Below are 11,608 nucleotides of genomic sequence, written 5' to 3'. Positions count from 1 at the left end.
GGTTGTGAGGAAAACATACAGTCTAAGGTAGTATACCTTTATTACATAGAAAAATATTAGCTGACAATGATGATCGCAGAACTTATAAATCGCAAAGGTGTTTTACGTACGGTCGTGGTCAGAAAGGTTGTTCGACCGTTTATGCTAAGTTTCGGAACACAGCCCATCATGTCAGAAATTTTAGCTTCTGCTCACGAAATACTTGTATGTATCATTCTACAGATATTTGTATGTATCATTCTTTTGCTGATAGCATGTAAAATAGTAGTTAGAAACAAAAACCAGATGCGTCTCTTCTGACGGTACTGGTGTACATAAATCCCAGAAACATCTATTCCGATGGTACTGGGAAAATATGTACATATCAGATGCGTCTAGATGGACGGTACTTGTATAAAAGGAGAGGAGTTCCCTTAGCAGTTCGAGTTTCGCGCCCCTTTCTCTATTCAGAAATGTACCGTGAGGTACTGAGACGTTTCTCGGAGGATGAGGGATTGAGCAAGCTTTAATAAATCTTCCTAAAATAAAAAGAATTGCAGTAGGTTTAATCTGGTTCACTTCGTTATACAACATAAATGAGCGAGCGTTTCTATTGAGCATGTTGCATGTAATGCCATATTAGGTTAGTCGGAATACAGAAATGAGAAAAGAAATGCATAAATGTATCGTGTCAGTGGTTCCGTCCATCTGAATCTGGCCGCGATGCGGGAAGTAGGAAAGACGCTTACTGGATGACAGTGCCAATCGCCCTTGCAGCGATGTCTTCTGTGCCTAATCTGTTGAATCAGTGCCGATCCGGTTTCTCATCGGATCCCTGCTCAATGTATTGTACACTTAGTAAAATCAATGCCGGTCTGGTTTGTTCGTCAGATTACGGCTGAATGTATTGTACGTTGCGACGGGAAACCACACGACCTTCTTGTTATAGCAGCGAACTGCGCACGTGATGGCTGTAACCGTCGCAACTACTCTCAGAGAAATGAAAAGAAATGTAGGCAGTGTATAGAATACCTTCTGGAAATCCAAGGATCACATTGGTGGCTAGAAATCGCCTACCAATCGAATCTTTCTCTGTGATCCTTGGATGAAAAGTGTGACTCGTCCAGAAGGTCCGAGAATTACCTGATGCCAGTATGGCAGAAGGATGATGCAATGCTCGGAACCGCAACCTCGCTTTGGGACGCCTTAGCGCGAAAACGGCCAATATCTCTCTCTCTCTCTCTCTCTCTCTGCACGCTCGACGGACGCCCGATCGCCTCCAATTGCAGAAAGCCTGCGTCCAATGTCTCGAGTCGCAATCACAACTAGTTGGTCGGGTAGTCAGAGAAGAAGATCTTTTGGCAGTTGGAAGCAGCAGCAAAGCATCCGTAACACACATTCCGTACCACGTGACAACCGTACTACTACTCTGTCGTCATGCAACTTAGCGCGCAGCACGCCTCGATTCGACTCGTGCGAGAAGAAGGAATTACATCAGCGAATCGCGTGGCCCCACTCGCTCTCCGATGCGCCCTCACCGCTCGCGGCCATGACCGCGTGAAATAGAGAAAGGGGCGCGAAACTCGAACTGCTAAGGGAACTCCTCTCCTTTTATACATTCCGCCCGCCTTCGTTAACCCCAGTTGACGAACTATAGGGTCTCTGTTGAAATTGGTAGCGGACAAAGTTTGGCAATAGGTCTCTTGAGTGTGGAGACACTCGTACGCACTGTGACAACTCGTGTATGGCCATCCTTGCCAGGGTGTGTCTTGACGACTCTACCAAGAGGCCACTTGGAAGGAGTGTATCTTTCGTCAACGACTAGGACTAAGGCGCCTTCTTTTAGAGACGGAACGGCTCGATTCCACTTGTATATTGCAAGGTGACGCTGTAGGTACTCCGAAGACCACCTAGACCAGAAACTTTGTGTCATCTGAGAAATAAGCTGCCATCTTGACAGATGTGAAATCTTGATTTGCTCGAGTGCAGGTTCAGGAATAAGCGCGAGTGCGCTTCCGATAAGAAAATGCCCTGGTGTAAGAGCGGCGAGATCCTTGGGGTCCTCAGACAGCGGGCACAGTGGTCGCGAGTTGAGCACGGCTTCGACTTGTGTCAACAACGTCGACATTTCTTCATACGTTAGTATCGTATCTCCTACAACTCGTTTCAGGTTCTTAACTCATGGTTCTTAACTGACCGGACGCCAGCCTCCCATTTTCCTCCAAAGTGCGGAGCTGCTGGCGGGATAAATTTCCATCGTGTTCCATCGTTTGCAAGCATAGCGGCCAGTCGACCAAATTCCTGTGATGAAGAAGATAAAAGACGTTTGAGTTCTTCGTCAGCCCCCTTTAAATTTGATCCACAATCACTAGTTAGAGTTGCGCATATTCCACGCCTGGCTGCGAATCTCTTATAGGCTGCAATGAAGGCATCTGCGGTATAATCCGTTACAAATTCCAGGTGAATGGCAGATGTGGATAGACACACAAATAAGGCTATGTATGCTTTGTATGTACGAGCGTTTCGACCCCTCCAAGTTTTGATAAGCAGCGGGCCGGCGTAATCAATCCCTGAATGCAAGAAAGGTCTAGACGGAGTGACTCTTTCGATTGGGAGCTGGCCCATCAGCTGCTGTGCTCTCTTCTGACGAAATCTGGAACATCGTACGCATTTAAGAATAAAAGAGCGGACCGGAGCCCGTCCACCAACAATCCAATAATTGTTACGTATGAAAGCCAAGGTGACTTGTGTCCCTCCGTGTAATGTACGGTTATGAGCGTCAGCAATCAGAAGTGTAGTCAAGGTCGAATTCTTCGGTAATATTAGCGGATGCTTAGCATTATTAGACAGTGCGGCAGAGTGAAGGCGTCCTCCGACGCGAATGAGTCCGGCTGAATCAATGAATGGCGTAAGACGCAGTAGCGAACTGGCCTTGGGAAGTGGATTGCCGTTTGACAGTGCTTTTATCTCCAAGTGAAAGGTAAGTTGCTGAACGGCTTTTACCCAGTAAAGCATTGAGCTTTCTAACTCTTCAGGAGCTAGCGGGTGAGTCATTGATGAAGTGCGTGTTCCTCTCAATCTAGATATGACTCGTCGACAGATGGCTGTGATGCGACTCAATCGTGTTAAGTTAGAGTATCTGTGAATAAGATCCCATAGTGTGGTACTCATGTTCGTGCTGATTGTAGAAACTTGAACCGCCTTTTCTTCCAGATGCACGCTTTGATGTGGTTTCTGCGGTTCTTTAGGCCACGTTGAAGAATGATCGGACAGCCATGGTGGTCCTGTCCACCAGGCAAGCTCGTCAAGCAATTGGTTAGGTGTCAAACCTCTGGTAGCCAGGTCTGCTGGGTTGTCCTTCCCAGGTACGAAATTCCATCGAGCGTGAGGGAGAGTCTCTTGAACGTAGCACACTCGATTGTGAACGAATTCTTTCCATCGTGATGGATGATTCGTAAGCCACGTGTGAGTAATCGCAGAATCCGTCCAAAGATAAATAGGAACGTCAGGGATTTCGTATACCGCTAGAATACATGATACAAGTTTAGTTAACAGAACCGCTCCTGCTAATTCCAATCGCGGTATAGTCTGTCTTTTCAACGGGGCAACTTTGGTTTTAGACGATAAGAGCGTAGTGTTTACATGCCCGTCAGAGTTTACAGTCCGAATATATACAGCAGCTGCGATCGCTTTCTGAGACGCGTCATAAAATCCATGGATCTCCATTTTGTAATCCGATTTAAATCCGATCCATCTAGGTATGGAAAAGTTGGGCATATCTTGGAATTGTGTAAGATAGTGAGTCCACTTCTGTGATATGTGCGAGGGCACGGGATCATCCCAACCTAAGTTGATCGTCCAGAGTTCCTGAATAAGAACCTTCGCTTGAATTATAACTGGTGAGAGGAATCCAAGAGGATCAAACAACTTGGCAACGATAGATAGTATTGAGCGTTTAGTGATGACGTCGGTTGCAGTCAAATTCCACGTGAAATGAAAGGTATCCGTAGACGGTTGCCAGATTAATCCGAGAGCGTTAACCTGAAAGGTTTCTTCAATTTGAAGTGATGTAGCGTTGATCTGCTTTCCCGGCGCAATCGAGGCAAGAACATCTTGGTGATTGCTAGTCCACTTTTGAAGCGGAAAACCACCCGCCATACACAACCGATGCAACTGTTCAACAATCTGGCTGGCCTCCTCAATTGAATCTGCGCCACCGAACACGTCGTCGACATATCGTCCCTTGTTAAGAGTAGAGACCGCCAATGGAAACTTCGTTCCTTCGTCTTGCACTAGTTGTTCAAAGGTGCGTAGGGCCAGATATGGTGCACACGCCAAGCCATAGGTAACGGTTGTAAGACAATACGTGACAAGATGATTCGAGTCATCAATCCAAATTATCCGTTGGTAATCCCAATCTTCAAGATGAACGTGAATCTGCCTGTACATTTTCTCCACGTCTGCAGTAAAAACGTAGCGAAATAATCGGAACCAAAAGAGGACATTGATGAGTTCCTTCTGTAGTTTTTTTCCAGTGTGAAGTAAGTCGTTCAATGAATATCCGGATGTTGTACGGCTGGAGCCATTAAAAACAACTCGAAGTTTAGTAGTCAAGCTGTTTTCTCGCCATACCCCGTGATGAGGAAGGTAGTAGGCGTGAGGAGGTTCTGGTTGAGAGTTTGCAACACGCTGCATGTGATGCAATTGATCGTATTCCGTCATGAATTGTTTGTAAGAGTGAGCCAATCCGGGATTTCGTTCCAACTTTGTTAACAGATGTGTCATCATACGATGAGCCTTAGCTTTGGATTCTCCAAGCTTTTCCGTAGAATGCTTAAACGGGAGTCGAACAATATATCTTCCCGTAGTATCCCTGCTGTGAGTCGCTGCAAAGTGACTTTCGCACTGTTGTTCTTCGGGTGACAAACGAGGAGCGGATGACGGCACACTGTCAAGTTCCCAGAAACGGTGAAGTAAATTGTAGAGCTCTTGATCTACAGATACATGATATCCGTTAGCAGTAATCGATGTGTTAGATGAGCCAGTAGGTCCGGAGATTATCCAACCTAATTTGGTAAACTGAGCAATGGGTTGATCGGCCGATTCTCTTAATAATCCGTCCTCAATAATCTGGTTGTAGCTATCAGCTCCTAATATAAGATCTATCGATTGGGGTGTACAGAAGTCCGGGTCAGCAAGCGTTATGCCTTTTAAGTGAGCCCAAGAAGTGCTATCTGCTTTCAGTGAAGGAACAGATGACGTAAGTCTCGGCAAAATGTGAGCTGATACAGTAAGACCTATAGATGAGTCATAATGCGGTGCTATCTTGAAAGATGTTACGCCTTTAGTTTGATTTGCCTTTTGAGCGCCAATGCCCACGAGTGATAAGGTAGAATGATTCCGAGGAAGCTTCAGACGTTGTACTAATCGTTCAGAAACGAGAGAAATCTCCGATCCTTGGTCTATCAAAGCTCGAACTTTAGCAGTTTCTCCATGTGCCGAGATGACTTTAACTTGCGCCGTGGCTAAAAGAATACTAAACGTTTTATGAGTTACAGCAGAGTGATTAACTTGTGCATCTTGAGGTTTGGAGGCAGTATCTTCTGCGTTGGTGCTTTTCTCAGTCGAATTCGAGGGAGAGGTACTAGCTCTGTGAATAGTGGTATGATGCTTTTTTCCGCACTTTTGACAGCGCTTACCGATACGGCAGGCTGAAACTCTGTGACCTCCTAGACAGTTGTAGCATAACTTGTATTTAACAAGCAGCGCTAAGCGTTGTTGTACAGTTTTTCCAGTATATTGTGGACATGATGCGAGGTAATGAGATGATGAGCAAATTACGCAGGGTTTCGTGGAGCTGCGTGATTATTATCCGCTGACTTTCCTTGATAGTACGCCTTAGCCGAGTGCTTATGAGCCTGAGTTGAAGCTTTGCCGATCCGAGACTTCTCAAACGCCTGAAGCGAAAGTAGACGTGTAATAAGAAAGTCGCTGAATTGAATCCAACTGGGTGGCTCCTTTGACGAGCCCAAGTGGTGTTCCCAAGCCTTAACCGACTCAGCGTCCAAGCGTTGAACCGCGATGAAAACAAGGAAATCGTCCCATTTGGCGACCGGGCATTGCAATGTCTCCAAAGTTCGATAAATTTGAGTTATTTGCGTATATAAGTGCTGCATTTCATTAGCTGATTCTTTCGTCATGCGTTTTAACGAAAGCAATGAGTGTAGAGCTGCATTAACCAACAGTCTTCTGTTCTCGTAAAAAGATATCAAGGCTTTCCATGCCTTCTGGAAATTGTCTGCGGTCAGAGAGGTATTCTTGATCAGTTGAGCAGCTGATCCCAACAAGCTGGTCTTCAAGTACTGTAATTTCTCGACTGAGGTAAGTGTCGGATTGGAAACCACAAGAGACGCAAAGAGATCCTTGAATGATATCCAGTCATTGGGAGATCCGTCGAATTTAGGAATGTTGATACGTGGTAACCGTGCGTGATGGAACATCATCGGTAGGCTTGCAGATTCAGACACCGAGTGTGTCGAAGATGATCTGGTCATGGTCGTTTGCCGCGAATCGAGGAGAGTATTCAGCTTTTCAACCGTTTCCAAATAACATTCGTGCGTCATAGTAAACAAATTGTCCGTAAAGTATGAATGCTCCTCAAGGCGAAGCTTATCTTCAGCAGATATTTCCGAGCACGCTAATGTGATAGCGTCGTGATTGAGCGTAAATTTGTCCCAGTTGTCGGAGAGCGCAGCCAAACGAGCTTGAACCCTATGTACCGTAACATGAGAAGGGCCTACCTTAGTAACATTGTCGTACGTGTTTGCAATTATGTCCATAAGCGTGAGCTGTTGCTCAATTCTACTCTGAATGTGTTGAAGTCGCATGACGGCTGCAGAGAGTGTAAACAGTGCTCGCAATAGAAAGCTCGACACAGCGGGAATGCCAAATAATCTCTGTGATAACCTCTGCCTTCCGTTCAATCACCTCATCCGGCTCGAAGGACCAGAAATGTACCGTGAGGTACTGAGACGTTTCTCGGAGGATGAGGGATTGAGCAAGCTTTAATAAATCTTCCTAAAATAAAAAGAATTGCAGTAGGTTTAATCTGGTTCACTTCGTTATACAACATAAATGAGCGAGCGTTTCTATTGAGCATGTTGCATGTAATGCCATATTAGGTTAGTCGGAATACAGAAATGAGAAAAGAAATGCATAAATGTATCGTGTCAGTGGTTCCGTCCATCTGAATCTGGCCGCGATGCGGGAAGTAGGAAAGACGCTTACTGGATGACAGTGCCAATCGCCCTTGCAGCGATGTCTTCTGTGCCTAATCTGTTGAATCAGTGCCGATCCGGTTTCTCATCGGATCCCTGCTCAATGTATTGTACACTCAGTAAAATCAATGCCGGTCTGGTTTGTTCGTCAGATTACGGCTGAATGTATTGTACGTTGCGGCGGGAAACCACACGACCTTCTTGTTATAGCAGCGAACTGCGCACGTGATGGCTGTAACCGTCGCAACTACTCTCAGAGAAATGAAAAGAAATGTAGGCAGTGTATAGAATACCTTCTGGAAATCCAAGGATCACATTGGTGGCTAGAAATCGCCCTCAGAGCCTACCAATCGAATCTTTCTCTGTGATCCTTGGACGAAAAGTGTGACTCGTCCAGAAGGTCCGAGAATTACCTGATGCCAGTATGGCAGAAGGATGATGCAATGCTCGGAACCGCAACCTCGCTTTGGGACGCCTTAGCGCGAAAACGGCCAATATATCTCTCTCTCTCTCTCTGCACGCTCGACGGACGCCCGATCGCCTCCAATTGCAGAAAGCCTGCGTCCAATGTCTCGAGTCGCAATCACAGCTAGTTGGTCGGGTAGTCAGAGAAGAAGATCTTTTGGCAGTTGGAAGCAGCAGCAAAGCATCCGTAACACACATTCCGTACCACGTGACAACCGTACTACTACTCTGTCGTCATGCAACTTAGCGCGCAGCGCGCCTCGATTCGACTCGTGCGAGAAGAAGGAATTACATCAGCGAATCGCGTGGCCCCACTCGCTCTCCGATGCGCCCTCACCGCTCGCGGCCATGACCGCGTGAAATAGAGAAAGGGGCGCGAAACTCGAACTGCTAAGGGAATTCCTCTCCTTTTATACAGTACTGATAGCATGTAAAATAGTAGTTAGAAACAAAAACCAGATGCGTCTCTTCTGACGGTACTGGTGTACATAAATCCCAGAAACATCTATTCTGATGGTACTAGGAAAATATGTACGAGGGCGGTTCAAATATGATCGAGACAAACGCTGTAGATGGTACGCCTGTATGTTTTGAAGGTCGCGACTTGAGTATGTGATAGCTGGGTCCCTTACGAACAGTGTGGCATAGTTTTCGTCGCGAACGCACGTTTCACGCGCGTGATACGACCATGAGTGAACGTCAAGTGCCGACCGCCGTTGCGCAACGTATTGTTATTCGTTTTTTGGTGTGGGAAGGCGTTAAAAACACGGAAATTCTTCGGCGTTTGCGAAATCAGTTCGGTAGTGAGTGCCTGAGTAGGTCTGCTGTTTTTAAATGGGCCAAAGCGTTCAAAGATGGCCGCGAAACCATCGAGAATGAGCCGCATGATCGTCGACTGCGAACCAGCATCACACCAGACAACATTCGCCGCGTAGAACAACTCATTTTGGAGGACCGTAGGATGAATGTTCGAAACATTTCGGCTGAACTCGGCATTAGTATTGGTAGTGTAGAGTCTATCATCCACGAACACCTTCAACGAAGGAGCATTCCAGCGCGAAGTGCGATTCTTCTCCAGGATAACGCGTGCCCTCATACCGCGCGTCTCACGCTCGTAGTACATTATCAGAATTGGGGTGGGAGGTACTAGAATACCCCCCCTATAGTCCGGATTTATCACCCTGCGACTACCACATGTTTGGACCACTGAAAGAAGCCCTCGGAGGTCAAAGATTCAACACCGACGACGAGGTAGAGGAGTTCGTGCGCACATGGCTGTCCGAGTTGCCCAAGGAATTCTTCGATACCGGCATCAAAAAGCTTCCGGAGAGGTGGCAAAAATGTGTAACTAGTGAGGGGAATTACCTAGAAAAACTGTAAATTTTTGTAAATATTTTCGATAATAAATAAATGTGTCAGAGCGTTTGTCTCGATCATATTTGAACCGCTCATATCAGATGTGTCTAGTTGGACGGTACTAATTGTAATAAAAATTAGAAGCGTCTGCTCTTACTGATTGACTGTCTCGTTTGTGCAATACGACATGCTTCAGTCGTGTTATTTGCAGCTGTCAAACCATGCGGATTTTTAGAGAGAGCAAATGGCGCGCGCAAAGCGCGCGCTTGTGTTGTCTAGTATTAATAAAAGTTCTAATATTTCAAATATATTTTAGAGATAAAACACATCTCAGTGAAACGTTTATTTTGACGGTACTAGCAAACTAAGCCGGAAGCATATATTCAGACGGTACTGATTGTAGTACAATTGAGAAGCGTCTGTTCTGATAGTACTGGTAAATTTAATACTAGGAGCATCGATTCTGATGGTACTACATATAATAAAAATCAGATGTGTCTTATCATGATACTAGTCATTGCAATTATTTGTATATTTGAATTGGAGAGACGGAAAAATTTTATTGGTTGCGTTCTCACGAGAATGGGCGTTTGGAGGGGCTCATTTTATATTTTCCATATTTAAAATAAGCAGTATTGTGTATTGCGTTTTGCGTGTATGTACACATATGTACATATGTATACATTACATTTTGTATTATATAATGTTTTACACTTCCGTGTACATGCAGGGCTGCGTTCAGAAACATCACCCAAATGCCCTAGTGTATCATTTTATTCTTGTCTGTAAGCAACAAGGATAGAATGATACGCTGGGGTACTTGGGTGGTGTTTCTGAACGCAGCAAAGGGTGTCTGACAAGTAACTAACCAATCGAAAAATGCAAATTGATTGAGTCAAACTGAGAAGATAGGCCAGATTAGGCACGCCAAAGCATTTTATTTCTCAGATCTCTTAGCGACAGTGAATATCGATCGGCTAGCGAGACGTGCAGCAGTGTGTGACATGCCAAAAACAATTGTCATGGCAGCGAGCGGCACCGCGGCGAGCCTCAGATAACGAGGCGCGTGGACAATAGTTCCTCGACATCTCGCGCGCGCGTAGTACGAGTATCGCCGAAAAAGTATTGTCGCGAAATTCTTTCTCTGCGGTAATGTAGAAATGGTCATGCAGGAATTAAAAATGTCGATAATTACCGACATTATCGATTTTTTTAATTCCGTTCAGATGAGGGCGCTATCCCGTCGGAGTTGGCCCGTCGCTCCAGCATCCCCTTAAGAGGATGCTGGAGTCTCTCTGTTTTACCGACATTTTTTATATAAGGATATCTTTTAATTGGCTTTACAGAATTGTAAATTAGTCTTCATGGCTTCCGGATGGTTGCCGCGTCCGTTTGGAGTGTGGTGCCGACGTTTCGCAGGCGTTGCAGTCTGCTTCATCAGGGCTGGGAAACTCTGATACTGAGTATCCACACTCCAAACGGACGCGGCAACCATCCGGAAGCCATGAAGACTAAAGAAGACAACAGCCGCGAAAGCCTGAAAGCCAAGAATTGTAAATTCTTGTATTGGCATGTGTATTGGCATCTATTCGATCCGGCATCTATTACTACACGCAATAATGCTCTACTTATCATTCTACAGCTGTATTTGCATTTATAAACTTTTATTTAAACCTATCTTTTTTCTAGACTCTTAATCTTAGTTCCAATTACACAATATTGTTCTTGCATGTTGTCTCTAGGTCACTCCGGTCTCATTTTGCAGATATAAACTATAGAACTTTTGTATTAAGCAAATATTATCGTCATATGACAGCTCTACATGCCAAAAATTAATGGAATATTTAGTTTTTTTTCGTTTTTTATACAGGGTGTCTGATGCAAAATTAGCCAACTTGAAAATAGTGGTAGATTGGGTTAAACTAAGGAGAAATGTCATGTGGCGCGGTACAAAAGTAACAATAGTTATCGAGGAATTAATTTACACGTTTGAGCGAATGAGGATACAGGAGACGGTAGGCCGTACTCGGAAGGCATTTAAGAAAATCGATCGATGAGCAGGAGGTGGAGCGACGCGCGAGATACACCGTGGTGGGAAAAAACCTAGGCGCGGCGGGGAGCGCGGCGCGGGTGATAGAGCGCAGCAGCGAGCGTGAGCGACGAGCGACCCGAAACATAAACATAGTATCTCGCGCGTCGCTCCACCTCCTGCTCATCGATCGATTTTCTTAAATGCCTTCCGAGTACGGCCTACCGTCTCCTGCATCCTCATTCGCTCAAACGTTGTTAATGCACTAACACTATCGACACGCGACTCACGGACAAGTTTCCGTTCTACCGTAATGTATGATTGGCCTGTTTTGAACCTTTTTATCTAAAAAAAACTATTGCTCGGAACGAAAAATGGCAAATAATTTTTTAATTTATTTTTTCGACAACTTTCTTGCTATGGTATTTTGATTCGCGAATTTCAGGACACCCTGTATAATAAAGTTTTTACAGATATTATAAATGCTTAATGTTGGAAAGAG

At 45.2% G+C, this 11,608-nt stretch overlaps 2 protein-coding genes across 2 annotated transcripts; both read right to left on the bottom strand.

The window, feature by feature from the left end:
* Positions 1-12: 12 nt before the first annotated feature.
* On the bottom strand, positions 13-9,170 carry LOC105558450. Its single transcript, XM_012006147.1, has 2 exons — positions 8,152-9,170; positions 13-256 (listed from the first exon to the last, which is right to left on the bottom strand). Exon 1 carries the CDS (start codon positions 8,842-8,844, stop codon positions 8,350-8,352), a length of 495 nt encoding a protein of 164 aa, XP_011861537.1. The 5' UTR covers positions 8,845-9,170; the 3' UTR covers positions 13-256; positions 8,152-8,349.
* Positions 2,146-5,725, bottom strand: LOC105558453. The gene is made up of 2 exons (XM_012006151.1): positions 5,679-5,725; positions 2,146-5,629 (listed from the first exon to the last, which is right to left on the bottom strand). Exons 1-2 carry the CDS (start codon positions 5,723-5,725, stop codon positions 2,146-2,148), a joined length of 3,531 nt encoding a protein of 1,176 aa, XP_011861541.1.
* Positions 9,171-11,608: the final 2,438 nt, after the last annotated feature.

Source organism: Vollenhovia emeryi, unplaced genomic scaffold (assembly GCF_000949405.1).
Source record: "Vollenhovia emeryi isolate VEMERY1.0 unplaced genomic scaffold, V.emery_V1.0 DF939343.1, whole genome shotgun sequence".
Classification (NCBI taxonomy): Eukaryota; Metazoa; Arthropoda; class Insecta; order Hymenoptera; family Formicidae; genus Vollenhovia; species Vollenhovia emeryi.
Note: the sequence above shows the minus strand (reverse complement) of the source record. Positions and strands in the feature narration are given on the sequence as shown.

What these genes read in the sequence shown, in the direction of transcription:
- LOC105558453 (XM_012006151.1), bottom strand. Translation starts at nt 5,725, where the DNA reads ATGCTACAACTGTCTAGGAGGTCACAGAGTTTCAGCCTGCCGTATCG. An exon ending in AGTTTCAGCCTGCCGTATCG is followed by an intron (nt 5,630 to 5,678) that starts GTAAGCGCTGTC and finishes CACTATTCACAG; the next exon opens with AGCTAGTACCTCTCCCTCGA.
- LOC105558450 (XM_012006147.1), bottom strand. Translation starts at nt 8,844, where the DNA reads ATGTACTACGAGCGTGAGACGCGCGGTATGAGGGCACGCGTTATCCTG.